At 38.3% G+C, this 17,513-nt stretch overlaps 2 protein-coding genes across 2 annotated transcripts; both read left to right on the plus strand.

Moving 5' to 3' along the window:
* The first annotated feature begins 888 nt into the window (after positions 1-888).
* On the plus strand, positions 889-7,884 carry LOC144089838 (cilia- and flagella-associated protein 99-like). The gene is made up of 15 exons (XM_077621035.1): positions 889-1,125; positions 1,741-1,885; positions 1,963-2,057; positions 2,119-2,225; positions 2,298-2,475; positions 3,445-3,525; positions 3,594-3,662; positions 3,737-3,823; positions 3,901-3,986; positions 5,143-5,347; positions 5,431-5,575; positions 5,656-5,807; positions 6,839-7,044; positions 7,360-7,570; positions 7,640-7,884. The coding sequence occupies exons 1-15, from the start codon at positions 1,012-1,014 to the stop codon at positions 7,757-7,759; spliced, it is 2,001 nt and encodes a 666-aa protein (XP_077477161.1). The 5' UTR covers positions 889-1,011; the 3' UTR covers positions 7,760-7,884.
* A 1,519-nt stretch (positions 7,885-9,403) lies between these two features.
* LOC144089839 (cilia- and flagella-associated protein 99-like) lies at positions 9,404-16,889 on the plus strand. The gene is made up of 15 exons (XM_077621036.1): positions 9,404-9,768; positions 10,784-10,928; positions 11,008-11,102; positions 11,188-11,294; positions 12,490-12,667; positions 12,811-12,891; positions 12,975-13,043; positions 13,447-13,527; positions 13,612-13,706; positions 14,971-15,175; positions 15,271-15,412; positions 15,488-15,639; positions 16,024-16,229; positions 16,462-16,657; positions 16,767-16,889. The coding sequence occupies exons 1-15, from the start codon at positions 9,655-9,657 to the stop codon at positions 16,881-16,883; spliced, it is 1,983 nt and encodes a 660-aa protein (XP_077477162.1). The 5' UTR covers positions 9,404-9,654; the 3' UTR covers positions 16,884-16,889.
* The last annotated feature ends 624 nt before the right edge of the window (positions 16,890-17,513 follow it).

The following is a 17,513-nucleotide window of genomic DNA, read 5'->3' on the forward strand; positions in this document are numbered from 1 at the left end:
TAATTAATCCAATCCATTTGGACTGGGAGAGGGTGGGTTAACATTCAACTATTCGCTCCTTCCGGTTCAAATGTGTTAAATGACACAATTAAATTTACAATCCTGTACTTAAGGGTTCTCATTTTTTAATTCTCAGACTTCACCGTCAAAATGAAATAGACATCTAGTGCTGTCAATGGTAACCAATATGTTTATTGAGTACCCTATTAAGGCCTAAAAACATGTTTGTGTAATGAACAACGTTCATTTATGTTTATGCGTATGAGCTCCCACTCACGTGCTTTTTTTCTTCAAACTAGGTTATTTTATATTTGTTATTGAGAACACTACGTGGGAAATGTTTTTGTGTACAGTATAGGATAAAGAAAAAACAGATTAGTTTAATCAGATTTAGGCAAACAGACGATACATTGTGAGCTCCTATGGTCGAAGCTCGTTCGCATGTGTTTATCCTCATAATCTTATTTTCTGCCCAGTAAAGTGAAGTGAGCTTTTCTGCAATTAATCTACAGAACATGGATTCTTTTGGTTTAAGAAGGGGATGCGGTCTGTTAGCGAGGGGAAATTCCCATGATCTTTGAAGGCAGCACACGGATTTGTCCAACGTCACAACACATGACGTCATTTTATTATACCAGCATCGACTGTAAAAGCAGTTAACAAAGGATTAGGTTGTTGACCACTTGCAAAAACAAAACGTTTTAAACTAAAATGATCATAATTAAGGATAAAATAAGTATCTACAGTTTCGAAGGAAAAGGTGCCTTTCGCATACCTATACATTTGAGTCATGTTTACACGTTTGTCGCCACGCAACCTGTCACCATGGCAACGAGTGGAAAACAAGCAACCTAAACAACAGGCACATTCAATGTAGTCTTGTTTAAATCGTCACAAGTGGATGTAATGTTAATATTCAGTGTTTGACATCTTCCATGGCTAATTGAACCTTATAGGTGAGAATAGTGTTTTTTTTATTTTTATGTTTAGCCGCCATAGCGTTATAATAAAATGGGAGAGAGTTATGGTTCACTTTTCAAGAAGGCCGTTGTGCTGATTGATCAGTTCGCTGCAAGCAAACAGAATATGGATGACTTCATTGAAGATGCTTCAGAAGATCTCAAGGTAAGCTATGATAACACTTAAAATGGTCAGTGAGTTTGGTTGTAGAAATCTCATCTCATTTTCTGGGCCGCTTTATCCTCACTAGGGTTGCGGGGGGTGCTGGAGCCTATCCCAGCTAACTTCGGGCCAGAGCCAGGGCACAAGGAGACGGACAACCACTCACGTTCATACTCAAACCTAGGGGCAATTTAGAGTGTCCAATCAGCCTACCATGCATGTCTTTGGAATGTGGGAGTAAACCGGAGTGCCCGGAGAAAACCCACACAGGTCCGAGGAGAACATGCAAACTCCACACAGGTGGAGCGATCTGGATTTGAACCCAGGTCCCCCACTGTGAGGCCGACGCACTAATCACTCAGCCGCCGGGCCGCCCGGTTGTAGCGATACTATATGGAAATCCCATTTATGGTATTATGAAAAAAGAAAAAAAACAATAAATAAAAAATTAAAAGTCATAATGTGTCGAACTTTTAAGCATAATAAGATTCCAATTGTTATTTAAAATGTTTTACCAATACTATTCATGCTGACAAAACATAGTACAAATGTAGAAGTTGATAGATGCCACTATTTTTTTAAATTTGAAATTATAGTTCTGCTGTACTTGTCTTCCAGAATATGGAGCTTCAACATCGAGAGTTTGTGATTGTTGTTGTTTCTGGGTGTATTGAGCAAAAGAAAGCATTGGACATAATCATCAATTCTTTCTTATGCCATGAAGGAAAAACCATACATAAACATTTCCGTAGCCAATATGTCGGTAAGTCCGCTGATCATTTTTCTTTAAGTTTATATAAAAAAAATAACAACTTCTTTTCATATTTACATTGCTTTCAGCACTTTGTTATCTCACTTTATTCCACTTTGATGACCTTGGACCCAAAGCTTTCAACACCATTGCGAGATCTCTGAACACTGACAATATGCTCAATGTAAGAATATATTAAGAGCCATCTAATATAAAAAGTGTATTAATGAGTACTGTGTCCACAGTTCCTGACTTTCTTCTTTGAAAACCTCACCACTTGGATACAAGACGAGTTGAATTCTATCTACGATGCCGAATATGTGATGGACCATTGGATTGACCCACTGTTGAGGTCTTAAAAGGAGTTAGTGAAAAGATAAAGTCAAAATCTATCTAACAGTTTTTAAACTCTTTATCCATTTAGGAGGCATTCCGAGATTGCGACGCTCCTAAAAAAGCTCGGTGCTGGTCTGACCAAAACTCCATGCAAACCGACGAAGCCTGTGGAATTCTTTTTTCATAATTGTAAACACCAACCTCGACATCAGCCTGCGCTCAGCCCTGAACCTTCACCCAGCCCTCTGCCAGAAAAATATGTACCAGTAAGAAGCAATTTTTATATTAAGAGAAATGATGTTAACGGCATTCATTTTCAAATACAGTGGTACCTCGACATACGAGTGCCCCGACATACGAGCAATTTGAGATAAGAGTCAAATTTCGGGCAGATATTTATCTTGAGATACGAGACAAATTTTGATATACGAGCAGACAGCGGACGCGAGTGGCTGCTCATAAGAACATCACGGGGACCGTCTTTCTGGTCGCAACTCCCTCGTGTAATGTCTCTATGAGCACTGGGCGGAGCGTTGCATTTTTTTTGCATGTTTTTTTCCCCGTTAGTCAGTGCGAATGGCGTATATACTACTTCTCGTTGGCAAGTGGTCGTGCGTTATCCTATTGTGAGGACATTTGTGTGCATCATTTTGGGAATATTTTGAAGGGAATACAAAATCAAACAACCCTCGATATTGACTGAAAGTCAGTGTGGAGGCGGGGCAAATAGAGCCAACCTGGGAGAAGAAAGGTATCAAAATTTAAAACAATATTAGAATTAAGTTTAGTGTAAGGTTAGATTAAATTTATTTTTGAGTGTGTCTGCATCGTAATCCACGTTCATTGAAATTTGTTTATGTAATGTTACGAGCGTGTTGCCGTGGAAAAAAGTCCCCTCCCTATCCCCCCTGCGAAATCCGTATAATTTTAGTACTATTAAACACATTTTAGTAATATTAAACCGCTAGTTATTTGTTACTTTTTTAATAGATGGCGAATTAGAACAAATAAAAATGTTTTTCCAATCCAATATCCTGTTTTGGGTGTTTTTTCAGAGGGTTGGAACAAATTAGTTTGTTTTTAGTTCATTTCTATGGGAAACGTTCGTTTAAGTTATGAGAAAATCGACATACGAGCTCAGTCTCGGAACGCATTAAGCTCGTATCTCGAGGTACCACTGTAAGTAAAATGCAATGAAAACAGGTTGTTGAATTTATTTTGATTTTTTTTTGTAGGTGCCAAACAGCACGTACACAAGTCCAAAAGAATTTCAGATCTTAGAGGAGCTGAAGCAAAGGAACCACCAAATAAGAGATGTAATGCACATTTTAGTATTTTCACAAAAATCTATTCACTTTGACAGCTTTTCTACTTTTTACCAAAGGAACAGCTGTATGAGATTAAAATGGCACGCCATGCATATGCAAACCCACATAAATCTGAACATGCGAAGGTATTGAAAAGCTTCTGAATTTTGGCAATGTGGAAAATATTTAGGATAACGAATCATAAAATTGTATATTACAGCGGGTGATGGCCAAGATAAAGAAAGAGCAGGATTCAAAACTCAAGTTCAGTTCCACTTTCACCAATAAGCCTTTACCCATAAATAAGGTAAAAAAAATGGTAGCATTAGTGGGTAAAATGTCTATCTAATGAATATTAACTTGCTCCATCCACACTTGTGTTAGAAAACATGGCCTGTGAAACTCAACAGTGCAACAATATTGCGGCAGAGGGCGCTTTATGACCACCGGGTCATAGAAGAGCTGCAGAGGTAACTAAACAATAACTTTGTTTGGATCTACATTAGTTACTGTGGGATTGGAAATAATCCGATTTTGGTTAACCTCCTAAAACCCAAACTCTTGCAAGGCATGCATTTTTATTTTCTCTTTGATATTTAGGCTAATTGGGAGCACCTGATGAGCGTACAAACAAAGAATGATCTTTTTACATGATGTCGTTTCTGAGAAAAATCATATACCGTATTTTCACGACTATACAGCGCATCGTATTTTCAGCCGCAGTGTCAGTAACGAGTGCTATTTCTGTATATTAAACACACAAAGGACGCACCGTTTTTATAGACGCAGCCAGGCATGGAAAAACATACACCTGCTTAAACATGCACGCTACACCCACACGCTAAAAACACGTTTTTAAAAAGGCAACAGAAGCAAAACTGAGTTTGGTTGTACTTTATTTAGCCATTTTACAATGTACTCACGTCATCATTTCATTTTCGTGACTTGGTCGCAAATCAAAAGTGACGGCGAGCCGTGAAAAAAGCCATCCGGTCGCTTGACATGCGCCTTACGTAGCCATAATCTCATGTTGCGGTTCGATATTCATCCATTATATATATATATATATATATATATATATATATATATATATATATATATATATATATATATATATATATATATATATATAGTTCGCAGTCTAGCTTTGAATGCTCAGTTGACGCCAACATCTAGCGGCAGGATTTCTTTTGTAAATACAGCCGAAATGATGGTGAGCACCAAATTAGTGCGCTCGCCGTCATACTGGGTGTATTGACAAAAGATCTATATATCCCAGCAGTCACTGCGCAGTACTTTTTCTACGGGAAAAATAGTAGAGTCGGGGGCTGCTTGCCGTAGTTGTGAGAGCTGTAGAGGATGGTGCATCCTATGGACTGATTTATTTTATTTTATCGTGATAACATTTTTAGTATTGGTCCATATATAAAACGCAGTGGATTATAAGGCGCCCTGTATATTTGGGAGAAAATTTAAGACTTTTATGTGCGCCTTATAGTCATGAAAATACGGTAAGTGGACGCCAGGCCCTTGTAGGCCGAAATTTAACATTGTAGTTTTGACAACCAAAAGTGTGATGTCCACACATGTGGACGCCAGGGCGAAGACTTTTTATTTTGTTGACAGGGTGGAGAATTTGGTGGAAGGAGCATGTGAACCTTATTCATTTCAGCAGTGGCAAAAAGCAATGCGTGACAAAGACCAGCAAGAAAAAATGGCAATACTCGGTCAAAGGCACGAGACTGCACTAGTCCACCGTCTTGAGTCTGCTATAGACCGTGCAAAAACTGCAGAACGTAAAAAAAAGGCTGCTCTGCTCAAAAAAGAAGAGGTGCATACAAAAAAGCAATCAAATTTACATAATGCTTTGACTTACCGTTGCAAAGAATGTGTGTTTTTTGGCTTTTCTTATAGACATCACAGATTAAACTGAAAAATATGCAGAAACAAATCCAGGAAGAAAACAAAAAGAGAGACATCGTGCAAGAGATGTCAGAGAACTGTAAAACAAACCCCAAAAAGGCTAGAAAGAAGGTGAAGGAATTCAATCAAACTGTCGGTAAGAACCTAAACGTCAAAAAGCACACATCAATACGTAGTTTCCTTTTCGACACTAAAAATTGGGTTGTATCGCAACAGTAAAACAAATCTCAGCGCACAAACAAAAGCTCCATCATCAAGCCAAAGAAGAAGAGCAGGCAGAGCACCAAAGGAAATGTAAAGCCGTCAGTGAAGTCAAAACAATCCAACATTTTCCCACTGTTAGACTCAAATGTTTTGATGACACAAAGGTGAGTTTGAATGCAGTCAGAAGCAAAGCCCAGTTCAAATCTCTGTTTTGTATCAAATAAGCCTGCCATGGGGATAGTTTGATACCTCATACATTGTTGGGTTGTGTAGCTATATTCCATTCTTTCCACATAATATGACACTTTTCTATTCATTGCTTTTCGGTTACTTTCTACAGGCTTGTTCGCAAAGTGCCTTTTTTTCCTTACTGTAACAATTTTAACTCTACTCCACAAAGATATGATAAGGGGGACATAGGAATTTATTGTCTCATCTCATCTCATTTTCTGAACCGCTTTATCCTCACTAGGGTCGCGGAGGGTGCTGGAGCCTATCCCAGCTGACGTCGGGCCAGAGGCGGGGGACACCCTGAATTTGTGGCCAGCCAATCACAGGGCAAAAGGAGACAAACAACCATTCGCGCTCAAACTCATACCTAGGGGCAATTTAGAGCGTCCAATCAAACTACCATGGATGTTTTTTTGGAATGTGGGAAGAAACCGAGTACCCGGAGGAAACCCACGCAGGCCCAGGAAGAACATATTTGCTGTTCTTTAAAATATTTTTTTATGTAAAAAGAAAAAGCTAACTATGGCTACCTAACCACGATTTTTTTTCTCTTTAGTCAAAAACTATTGCATCTGTCTGAAAATTATCATATAAAATTGCAAGGTTGCTAGGTGGCATATATATATATATGCAACATACTTATTTATTGATTTATGAATTTATTTATATTTTTATTTATTTATGTCTAAAATGTATTTTCCTGTGTCTGTATTCTCACCCTCTTGCTACTGTGACAATGAAATTTCCCGAATACAAGATGAATAAAGTTATCTAATCTAATATTGTGCTGTTGGGTCTGGCCGCCGTTAGCAATACTGAGCACTCCATCAAGACAACACTAGTGTAAAAGGCTCAGATAAATGGCTAGTTTATCTTTCTACAGTTCTATTGCGGTGATTTTGTAGGCTGTCTAAATGAAAGAGAATACAAGTTTAAAAATCGGACACAATTTACCCCATGTCAGATTGCAGGCCATGAGCTGCTCGAAGAAATGTCCCACGCCGAGCTGAAGGAACGTTTGTTCTTCATGAAGGAAGCAGACATAATTGAACAGCAGAAGAAACGAAACGGCATCCTAGAGGAGAAACATAAAAAGCAGCAGTTGCTGTGGGAGGAGATGAACAACATCAACCTGAAAAGTAAAGTCATGGCAATGGCTGCTATGTTAAGGTCAGATAATGTGGCACTTTGAAGAAAAGTTAACCAATCAAAGCATGGACATACACAACGCTCATTACCACCTCAGATAATATAGATGCATGTAAATTTGTATATATTGTGTGAAGCGTTTTGTGACTTTTTCTGCAAAAAGCATACCTAACTATCTACCCTTCACTTCCTGTGTGTGGCTCCATTTTTTTTACCTAGGTCTACAATGTCTTGTGTGTCTTGTGTCTGTCTTGCTACTGCAACCAAGAAATTTCCCGAATACGGGATGAAATAAAGTTCTAACCTAACCTAATATGTAGTCTTGTTACATTACAGAAAAGAAGAGAAAATGGAAGACAATCGTAAAGTGCAAAAAAATCAAGAAGAGATGGTCATGGCTCTACGAAAGAAGTTGGAAGAGAAGAAGCAAGAATATGAAAAAGGCAAAAAGGCCAAACTATCAAAGAAAGCAGAAGCAAACAATCAAGAAAAGAAAGCACAGGAAAATCAACAGCAAAAAACACTCCTAAAAATACAATGTAGAAAAGTGAGTGACAGTTGTTACGGTACTTTTCTCAAACTAAAAACTCAATCTTTTTGTGTTTTGTCTTGATAGGTTGGATTAAAGACGACAAACTGGGAGGACTTGGAGAAGAATATAGAGGAATATATTGAGAGGGAAGAGTCTCAAGTGGTATCTCAGAGGAGACCACTAAAAAAAAAGGGTCCAAAATAAAGTTTACTAGAGCTGGGCAATCATAATGTATCGTGGTGATTATGAAATACTATGTTTTATTTTAGTGATCAGCCATGTGGGCATTTCTTCAAGCCTGCCTGGAGCCTAATGCCCAATAAGAAACTATTTTCTTGTTTCTGATATTTTTAGTCGTCATAGATTTTTTAATAAAATACAATTGTCAATACAATTTAGTTGGTCTTTTTAATTTTAATTTTAAATACTATTTTAAATACCAGCCCCAAATTCGCTTGGTGCACTTTCGACTATAATTCCATCACAGAACCTTAGAGTTGGGCAGAATTTTTATTCCACTTGACCTTGTGTTTTTGTTCTTCTTTATAGATTTATGGTACTTAATGAAGATATTGCATAAATAGGTACATTGTAAATTACATTTTTTTAACCCTTTGGGTGTCAGTGACAGTGTTAGACGTCCAATCCATTTGGACTGAGATGGGCAAATGAACATTTTTTCGCAGTCGAAATGGATTGGACCACAGCCATCCCTTCCTGTTTAAATGAATTGGACATCCATTCTTGTAAATGAGTTAACTGGGGCATAACAAAACACAAATAACATTTTAAACCCCACTCGGGACAAAATAGAAACAATCGAGAACTCTGTTTCCACCATCAATGGAACCAAAGACGCTTTTCCAATGTTAAAAAAACATTAAAATAAAAAATAAAAAAACATAAGCTGCTCTTATGGTGTCAAATTAGTACTAGAGACAATTTGAGTGCGGCCTTGCGGTTGAGTGGTTAGCGCGTCGGCCTCACAGTGGGAACCCTGGGTTCAAATCCAGGTCGGTCCACCCGTGTGGAGTTTGCATGTTCTCTCTGGGCTTACGTGGGTTTTCTCCAGGTACTCCAGTTTCCTCCCACATTCCAAAGGCATGCATGGTAGTCTGATTGGACACTCTAAATTGCCCCTAGGTATGAATGTGAGCGTGAATGGTTGTTTGTCTTCTTGTACCCTGTGATTGGCTGGCCACTAATTCAGGGTGTCCCCCGCCTCTGTCCCGAAGTCAACTGGGATAGGCTCCAGCACCCCCGCGTCCCCACTGAGGATATAGCAGTTTAGAAAAGAGATGAGACAATTCGAGTTCACAATAAAATGTGCAAAAAATAATTTGTGCACATAAAAAATATGTGAAAATATTTTTTACCCGTACAAAATAATTTTGGGAGTGAATTTTTCTAGCTATCTTTTTGTTATTGTTGCCAGGGTCATCAATTCAAGGCATTTGGAGTGGAAAAATGCATGTTTAGCACCAGAAAAAAAACATTTATCATAAGTCTCACCTTCTTCGGTGATACTTGTCTTTCTTTCTTATTGTATAAATAAACATAGCGGAGCTGATGAATAATTATTATCCTTCATGACGTAGTATTCCTATCTTTAGCAGTCTGACTCATCCATCGAACCGACACTTGACGTAATCCTCGTCTAATTTCCTTAGGTCATGATGCATTGAGGGGATGTTGTTACATAAATTTGCCCTCATCAGGCCGAGTTATTTCATTTCCATAAATACAAGTAAAAATCCTGTTATCACACTGACAAAAAGTTCAAACCCATGTATATACTACTACTACATATACTACTTCGAATGTAAGAATTTGGAAGTGAAATTAGCGATGACAAGTAATTTTACAAGTTACCATTGAACGCATACCAACGTGACGTTTTGCTTTGTCGCATCGTGAACGTAATCTAAATCGTAATTTTTTAATCGTACATAACATAACTTGGACAAATCTATACATCAATACATCCCGTCAGTCGTTACGTGTGTAATGTAAACGTGTGGACGTTGTGTAGTATTCCAACTGTTTAGGAATTTAGCACGTTTCTGTCGCTATTGATTGTAAATTGTATAATTTGTAAAATGGCAAAAAGCAATGGGGAACTAGTGAAGGTGGCAATTTCGCTTCTCGACAAATTCACTGCTGGGAGAACAAATTTGGATGATTTTATGGAAGATGCAGCCAAGGGCCTGCAGGTATGCATTTATCAAACATTGTTTTGCATTTTGCATTGGTAAATACGCTCTTTTAAAAATGTTATTTTAGGGTGTTATTATAAGCTATGATCTGAGTATCTTTTTTTCTGTAAGCTTTTGCAAATGAAGATTTTGCAATATTTTTGCAAAGTTATATTTTAATCAAAGTCTGGCACCTAAAATAAATAACAAGTATACCTAGAAATATCTGTTATGCAATGTTTGGGACAACTGCAAACATGGGAGACTAACAGTTGGTTTGAAAGTCAAATATGACAAACTAATTAATGATAACAACAACAAAAAAGTGTATCAAACTCCGCAAAGGACTGAAATATTAAACTTGTATTAGGGAAAAATATTTTAAGAATCGATGTAAAATATAGGGTGGCTTGGTGGATGAGTGGTTAGTGCGTTGGCCTCACAATGGGGGACCTGTGTACAAATCCCGGTTGGTCCACCTGTGAGTAGTTTGCATTTTCTCCTGCGTGGGTTTTCTCTGGGTACTCCGATTTCCTCCCACATTCCAAAGACATTCATGGTAGGCTTATTCAACACTATAAATTCCTCCTTGGTATGAGTGTGAGCCTAAATGGTTGTTTGTTTCCTCGTGGCCTGCGATTGGCTGGCCACCAAATCTGGGCGTGGCCCGGATCGTGCCCGCAGTCAGCTCAGATAGGCTCTGGCACCCCCCGCGACCCTAGTGAGGATGAAGCGGTTCAAAAAATGACATGAGATGATTCTATACCATCTTTAGTTGCTGGAATCAAATCTTCAATCATTTTGTTCACCCCGGATTTGAACCCAGGTCCCCCCCTGTGAGGCCAACCACTCATCCACCGGGCCACCTGGTATAGAATCAGCAAAAATGTAAAATTCAACAGAAAATTGGGAAGAAAAACTTGTTGGCCAGCGTATTCACAATTTCCAAGACAATGATTCCTGCCATAAATAATCATAAATAAGCCAACTACTTTACTGCATGTACTGAATATTTTTTGTATATATTTTCTAGAACATGGAACCTGAGTGTATGAAGTTCGTTCTAGATCTAGTCTCCGGATGCATCGAATACAAGAAGTTACTGGATATAGTCATCAATCCTTTCTTTGGCCAGGGTGGCAAACTAATATCCAAACGTTATCACAACCATTTTGTTGGTAAGTTTTAAAAATGACAAAGTTCTGCTCATTTTTGTTTATTAAGTCTTACTGTTTGCTGTATTTCTGTTGTTTTTAGTGATCTGTTACCTCACCATATTCCACTTTGATGACCTTGGACTTCAAGCTTTCAGCAACATTGTCAAATCATTGGACATTAAAAACATGCACATTGTGAGAATAGCATCGCGTGGAAAAAAGAAGACTATCTGTTTACGACCGAGGTTTTTACATTATGTAATCGTGTGTTTGGTTTTAGTTCCTGAGCTTCTTTTTTATGAACCTCACCACTTGGATACAAGATGAGTGGAATCAAGTCTATGATGCTGCCTATGTTAAGGATCATTGGATTGACCCACTGCTCAGGTTAGAATCAATTTATCCTCCTGACTACCAGGAAAAAAAGTTGTCCAATCACATTTATTTTGAAATTTCCCAATCTATGTGAAGTAAAGGGAATGCTGCAAAAGAAAATTGGAAAGCTCGGAATGTCCTCAATAGAGCACAAAAGATTAATGCGATTGGATGCACTGGGTGGGAGATATTTGTGTTTACAAATGTCCTCTACAAACGACAAATTTGAAATACTGGTAATCAGGAGGATATACAGTGGTACCTCGAGATACGAGCTTAATGCATTCCGGGACTGAGCTCGTATGTCGATTTTCTTGTAACTCAAACGGACGTTTTCCATAGAAATGAACTAAAAACAAATTAATTCGTTCCAACCCTCTGAAAAAAACACCAAAAACAGGATATTGGATTGGAAAAACATTTTTATTTGTTCTAATTCGCCATCTATTAACAAAGTAACAAATAACTAGTGGTTTAATAGTACAAAAATGTGTTTAATAGTACAAAAATGTGTTTAATAGTACAAAAATGTGTTTAATAGTACAAAAATGTGTTTAATAGTACTAAAATTAGACAGATTTTGCGGAGGGGAGAGAGAAAGGGACAGAGAGAGAGACTTTTTGCATGGCAACGCGCTCGTAACATATCATAAACAAATTTAAATTAACTTGGATTACAATGCAGACACACTCAAAAATAAGTTTAATCTAACCTTATACTAAACTTAATTCTAATTTTCTTTTACATTTTGATACCTTTCTTCTCCCGGGTCGGCTCTATTTGCCCCGCCTCCACACTGACTTTCACATGCAACCTAGATGTTTGCTTTTGTAGTCCCTTCAAAATATTCCCAATATGATGCGCACATATGTCCTCACAATGGGATAACGCACAACCACTTGCCAACGAAAAGTAGTATATGCGCCATTCGCACTGACTAACGGGGAAAAAAGCATGCAAAAAAAAAATGCAAGGCTCCGCCCAGTGCTCGTAGTGACATTATACTAGAGAGTTGCAGGGAGAGAGAGTGCCCATGTCGTCCGCTGTCTACTCGTATATCAAAATTTGTCTCGATAAATATTTGCTCCAAATTTTACTCGTATCTCAAATTGCTCATATGTCGGGGCACTCGTATGTGGAGGTATCACTGTATAAGGAATGGCTTTCAAGGCTTGTGATGTGGAAAACTATCATTTTTGTCCTATAGGAAGCGCTCGGAGATTGAGGCACTTATGGAGAAACTTGCTGCCAATGCGTCTGGAGGAATGCGGATAAGGAAAGCGCCAGCCAAAACTACTGACCTGATCGAGTTCTCCTTTGTTAAATCTAAACCTTCAACTCCACGTCAGCTTCAACTTAGCCCTCTGCCAGACAAACTAACAAAAGTCAGCCCCATTTGCAATCATACAATGGAATTCATGTGAACCTCCATGAATGCATTTCCATTTCCTAATAAAAAAGAAAAACACAACATTACTAAGCTTCACATAGGTTTGTGGTGGATGTTCCACTTCTATAATGTTTGCAGGTACCCAGCAGTACTTACAGGACTCCCAAATTGATTCAGCTCTTAGAAGATGTAAAGGGAAAAAACCATCAACTGGCTGAGGTACAACCATTAAAATATGTAAAGGATGAATACATTAATTTTTTCCTTAATTGCACTGACATCAAGTCTCTTATTGGCTGAAGGAGCTGCTCCATGAGATCAATATTGCACGATTTGGATTTGCAAGACCTAGAGAGACCGAATGCTCAAGGGTATGAACCAATTTACAAGCAAGAAATATTACAAAACATACATGCATAGGCTGTTAGAACATAAAAACAGCTGGTTCTTAACAAAGCATAATTAAGGCACCTAAAAAAAGTGAATGTCAATTTAAATCACTGACATTTTGCAACAAATATTGTCTTTTCAGTGTAAAACCGATGAAATATATACTAAAATATATCAGCGGTGTGAGAAAAGGTATCAGGTTACCATTTTCAAAATCTCCAATTATTGTTGACTACATTATACGTACCTCATTAATTTATTAGTTTCCATAATTGGTTTTCCTCATCTGGGCTACTATCCTCATAGCACAAAACACAGCACTGAAAAGACAATGAAAGTATTTAAAATTGTCATTTTTAGCATTGTTTTTCATTTGGAATACAGAGATCGCGGTACGTATCTGAAGATTTGGAATCAAGGCTTGACTCATTTCCATCCAAGACCCCTCCCCCTCCCAGTATTAAGGTAAGAAGTTATTCCACTAGCAATTTTACTGTATGTCAATCCGTGTATGTATTCATGTCTATGAATATTCTTGACACTTTCCAGGGTTCTCATGATGCCCATCCAATTAAACTAAACACTGCAGCCATGCTGAGGCGAAGGGTGCTACATGACCGCCATTTGGCGGACAAGCTGCAAAGGTAAGCTGGGAACACATCTGAAATCACGCCGGGAATGTATTCATTATGCTCATTAACTTCTCTGGATTTCCGGGTCACTTTTTGCGGATATTTCGGGTCATGTTTTATTGATTTTCTGCTAACCTGTAGATCAGGGGTGTCAGACTCTGGTTGGTTCGCGGGCCGCGTTAACGTCAACTCGATTTCATGTGGGCCAGACCATTTTAGATATAATATTTAGATTTTTTAAAAATAAATTGATTAAAAGAACTGGATTAAAATCCCTGAATATTCAGTTTTTTATATATCTAAAACAATGTTTATTTTAGATTTTTTAAAATATATTTTTAGATTTTACAAAATGATTTTCGAACTAAAAACAGAGAAAAAAATGATTAAAAAATTACAATTATTGATTTAAAATGGGGAAAATCAGGAAATTTAATATACATCTATACTCTTCATTTTAATTTGATCCTAAAGCAGAAAGTGGGCACTCATGATTTACTTTCCCGGGCCACACAAAATGATGCGGTGGGCCAGATTTGGCCCCTGGGCCGCCACTTTGACACGTGCTGTAGATTGTAAGGTATTACTAGCTCACTTGTTGATTCTAGGCCACTTTGTCTCTTCATTAAAGGCAATTTGGGTCGTTTTTTGATGATTTGGGGGGTATTTATGGGTCACTTTCTATTTGAGGGCATTTATGGATCACTTTCTATTGTTTTGGGGAATTTTTTGGGCACTTGGTGATTTTTTTGCCAGCTATAATAACCAAAAGGGATTTATCAAATATCAATCAAAATATCAAATATCAAAAGCCTTTATTGTCATCATACACAGCTGCATTTAACGAAACTGGTGGTGCTACTCCACAAAGTGCGTTTTCCCAGTAAAAACATAAATAAGTAATATAAAAATACAAAAACCACATCCTGGCAAGGTAAATTCTAAAATATTGCACATTTATTTATGTATCCATCAATGGAGATTTTTTTAGAGGGTTCAATTCGTGGGTTTTAATCAGTGACAATGAGAATTGAATCAGCGAAGAATGTTTCTGATTGAATCTGTCATTGGAAATGAATACATTGGAGGAATATTTGGTTTTTGTTTTGAAGTTGCAACCTTGGGAATCTGGTGTAAAATGCAGTAGGAGAGGTACATTTTACGACAAAAAATGTGTGATGGTTTGCCTTTGCCACACCAGTTGTAAAGTGCATTACTTAATCCAGTTTTAGATACTTGTCAACCTGAGACAAATTTCTTCCCATGGTTTCTATAGAATAGAAAGTCTGGTGGAAGGAGCAAATGAGCCTTCAGTTTTTATACAGAGAGAGAGGGAAATGCGTGAGAAAGACCACCAAACCAGGTTGGATAAAAGGGAGGAGAAGCATGCCAGTGTAATTCTCAGCCAATGGGAGGCAGTTTTGGCCCGCGCACAAATTGCCGAACGCAAGAAGAAGGCTGCTCGGGTCATAAAAGATGAGGTGTGTTCACAAGACAAAACAAAACTTCAACAAACGCCGCTGAGGGCAATTGACGACGTACTAAACCAGCGTATCCACGGTTACCTTTCTTGCAGACAGTAAAGCGAACGAAGCAAACTATACAAAAAAAGTTGGAGGAAGAAAAAGAAAAAAAAGACTTGGTCCAACTAGTAGCAGAAGGTCACAGTAATGCCCAAAAAGCTACTGACCGATTGAAGAAAGCCAAACAGAGCGCTGGTACATACGTCACTTTCCACTGTTTTCTTATCATTTTCAAAATGCTGACTAATGTATTTTACTGCAACACCACAGTAAAAGATTTTGTAGCATACCAGCAAGAGATTGTTCGGCAGGCACAGGAGAAAGAAAAGGATGCGCTCACCAAGAAGTTGGAAATCATCAGTGAAATCCACGCCATGGAATGTTTCCCTAATCTCAGATACAATATGTTTGATAACACGGAGGTTAGTAAGATTGAAGATTTAGCAGGTCAGCAATGTTCCCTCTAAGATGCGCTTCTTTGCGCACAGCAAATCATATGGAGCGCACAAAATAAAATCCCAATATTTTTTTATTATTATTATTTTTAGCTGTGAGGACGACGCGCGAACCACTCATCCGCCGGGCCGCCCCATTCATAGATATTAATCATTACATTTTATTATTACTAAATCATTTATGTGTAGTAGACATGCACCTGCTTATGGCAGGTGTGATACTGGTGCGTGCCCATAGCGAGCAATGATGATGTTGCTCACACCGGTACTCAGTGTGCTCAGGGAGGTTGTCTTTCTGCCCAGACAAACAAAAAAATAGAGGGAACATTGCCTGTACCCTGTTTGTGTCAGAGTGCAGGTCATGAGCTGCTAGTGGAGATGTCCCATGCTGAGCTGAAGGAGCGTCTGTACCTCATGAAAGAAGCAGAGGTGAACGAGCAGCAGAGGAAACGGGACTACATCCAGAGAGAGAAGCAGAAGAAGAAAAAGCTGCTGTTGGCGGACATGGAGAATATCAACCTCCACAGTAGAGCCATGGCCATAGCCAATTCACTCAGGTCAGACACATGGGACACTTACTTGAATGAAATCCTTACAGCAAGTGGCTTTAATATGGTAGGAGCCAGTGTATGCTCCCAAATCACTAAAACTCCAAACAGCACTTTCAAAAACAAATCATTACAACGCCACTCTAATGAAACAATTCATCAAAGCAAGACAATTGAATTCAAAGCACATTTAAGACTCATTACCTCTCTAAGGAAACACTGTACATCTGGTGTGCTTCAGGAAAGCGGATGAGAAGAACGTGGAACTGCAATTGCAGCAGATCGTAGTACAGGATAAGAAAGTTTTTGCAATTCAAAAGAAGATTGAAGACGTGAAGAAGGAGTGTCAAAAACTGAAAAAAAATGAAAGCAACATTGCAAAACCATCAAAGCAGGCAGCAGCACACCCAAACGGAACCATCGAGACCCACTGCAAAGTGAGTGTGAAATCTGCAACAACAAACAGTCGACATGGTCTGCTAGATGTTACTGTTAAGATTGTCACAGTCACAGTAAATCGGGCCATTTTATGCTGTGTTTCGATAGGACGGATTGAAAAAGATCAACTGGGAGGACTTGGAGCAGTGCTTAGAGCAGTACATCGATAAGAAAGACCCTCAAATTTCACAGAGAGAAGCTCACTCAAGAAATAAATTCAATTGAATTTCATTTGTTTTGTCTTCAAACGTACTCGTGAGTTATACGAAGACATCGTAGCGGAAAATAATTGAGAAGCACTGGGTCAGGTTAAGGTTAGGGCAGGGGTGTCAGACTCGGGTTGGTTCGCGGGCCGCTTTAACGTCAACTTGATTTCACGTGGGCCGGACCATTTTAGATATAATATTTAGATATTTTTTTTTTATAAATGGATTAAAAGCCCTGAATATTCAGTTTTTTATAGATCTAAAACAATGTTTATTTGAGCTTTTTTAAAATATATTTTTAGGTTTTACAGAATGATTTTTGAACTACAAACACAGAAAGAATTGATTAAAAAATTACAATTATTGATTTAAAAGGGGGAAAATCAGGAAATTTAATATACATCTATACTCTTCATTTTAATTTGATCCTAAAACAGAAAGTCGGCACTCATGATTTACTTTCCCGGGCCACACAAAATGATGCGGCGGGCCAGATTTGGCCCCCGGGCCGCCACTTTGACAATATGGTTTAGGGTTACCACATCTTCCCATAATTTATGTTCATGACTGGTGTCATGTCATGATCTTGTGACACTGTCATCAGGATCATATCAAATAAAGTGTTACTGGATTCCTTAACCATGCAGAA

Source organism: Stigmatopora argus, chromosome 15 (genome assembly GCF_051989625.1).
Source record: "Stigmatopora argus isolate UIUO_Sarg chromosome 15, RoL_Sarg_1.0, whole genome shotgun sequence".
NCBI lineage: Eukaryota > Metazoa > Chordata > Actinopteri > Syngnathiformes > Syngnathidae > Stigmatopora > Stigmatopora argus.

Excerpts from the sequence above, each read along its gene's own strand:
- LOC144089839 (XM_077621036.1), top strand. The coding sequence starts at position 9,655 with ATGGCAAAAAGCAATGGGGAACTAGTGAAGGTGGCAATTTCGCTTCTC. Across the intron at positions 11,295-12,489 it reads TGGATTGACCCACTGCTCAG|GAAGCGCTCGGAGATTGAGG; the intron begins GTTAGAATCAAT and ends TTTGTCCTATAG. Across the intron at positions 15,640-16,023 it reads ATATGTTTGATAACACGGAG|AGTGCAGGTCATGAGCTGCT; the intron begins GTTAGTAAGATT and ends TGTTTGTGTCAG.
- LOC144089838 (XM_077621035.1), top strand. The coding sequence starts at position 1,012 with ATGGGAGAGAGTTATGGTTCACTTTTCAAGAAGGCCGTTGTGCTGATT. Across the intron at positions 2,476-3,444 it reads TGCCAGAAAAATATGTACCA|GTGCCAAACAGCACGTACAC; the intron begins GTAAGAAGCAAT and ends TTTTTTTTGTAG. Across the intron at positions 7,045-7,359 it reads GCAATGGCTGCTATGTTAAG|AAAAGAAGAGAAAATGGAAG; the intron begins GTCAGATAATGT and ends GTTACATTACAG.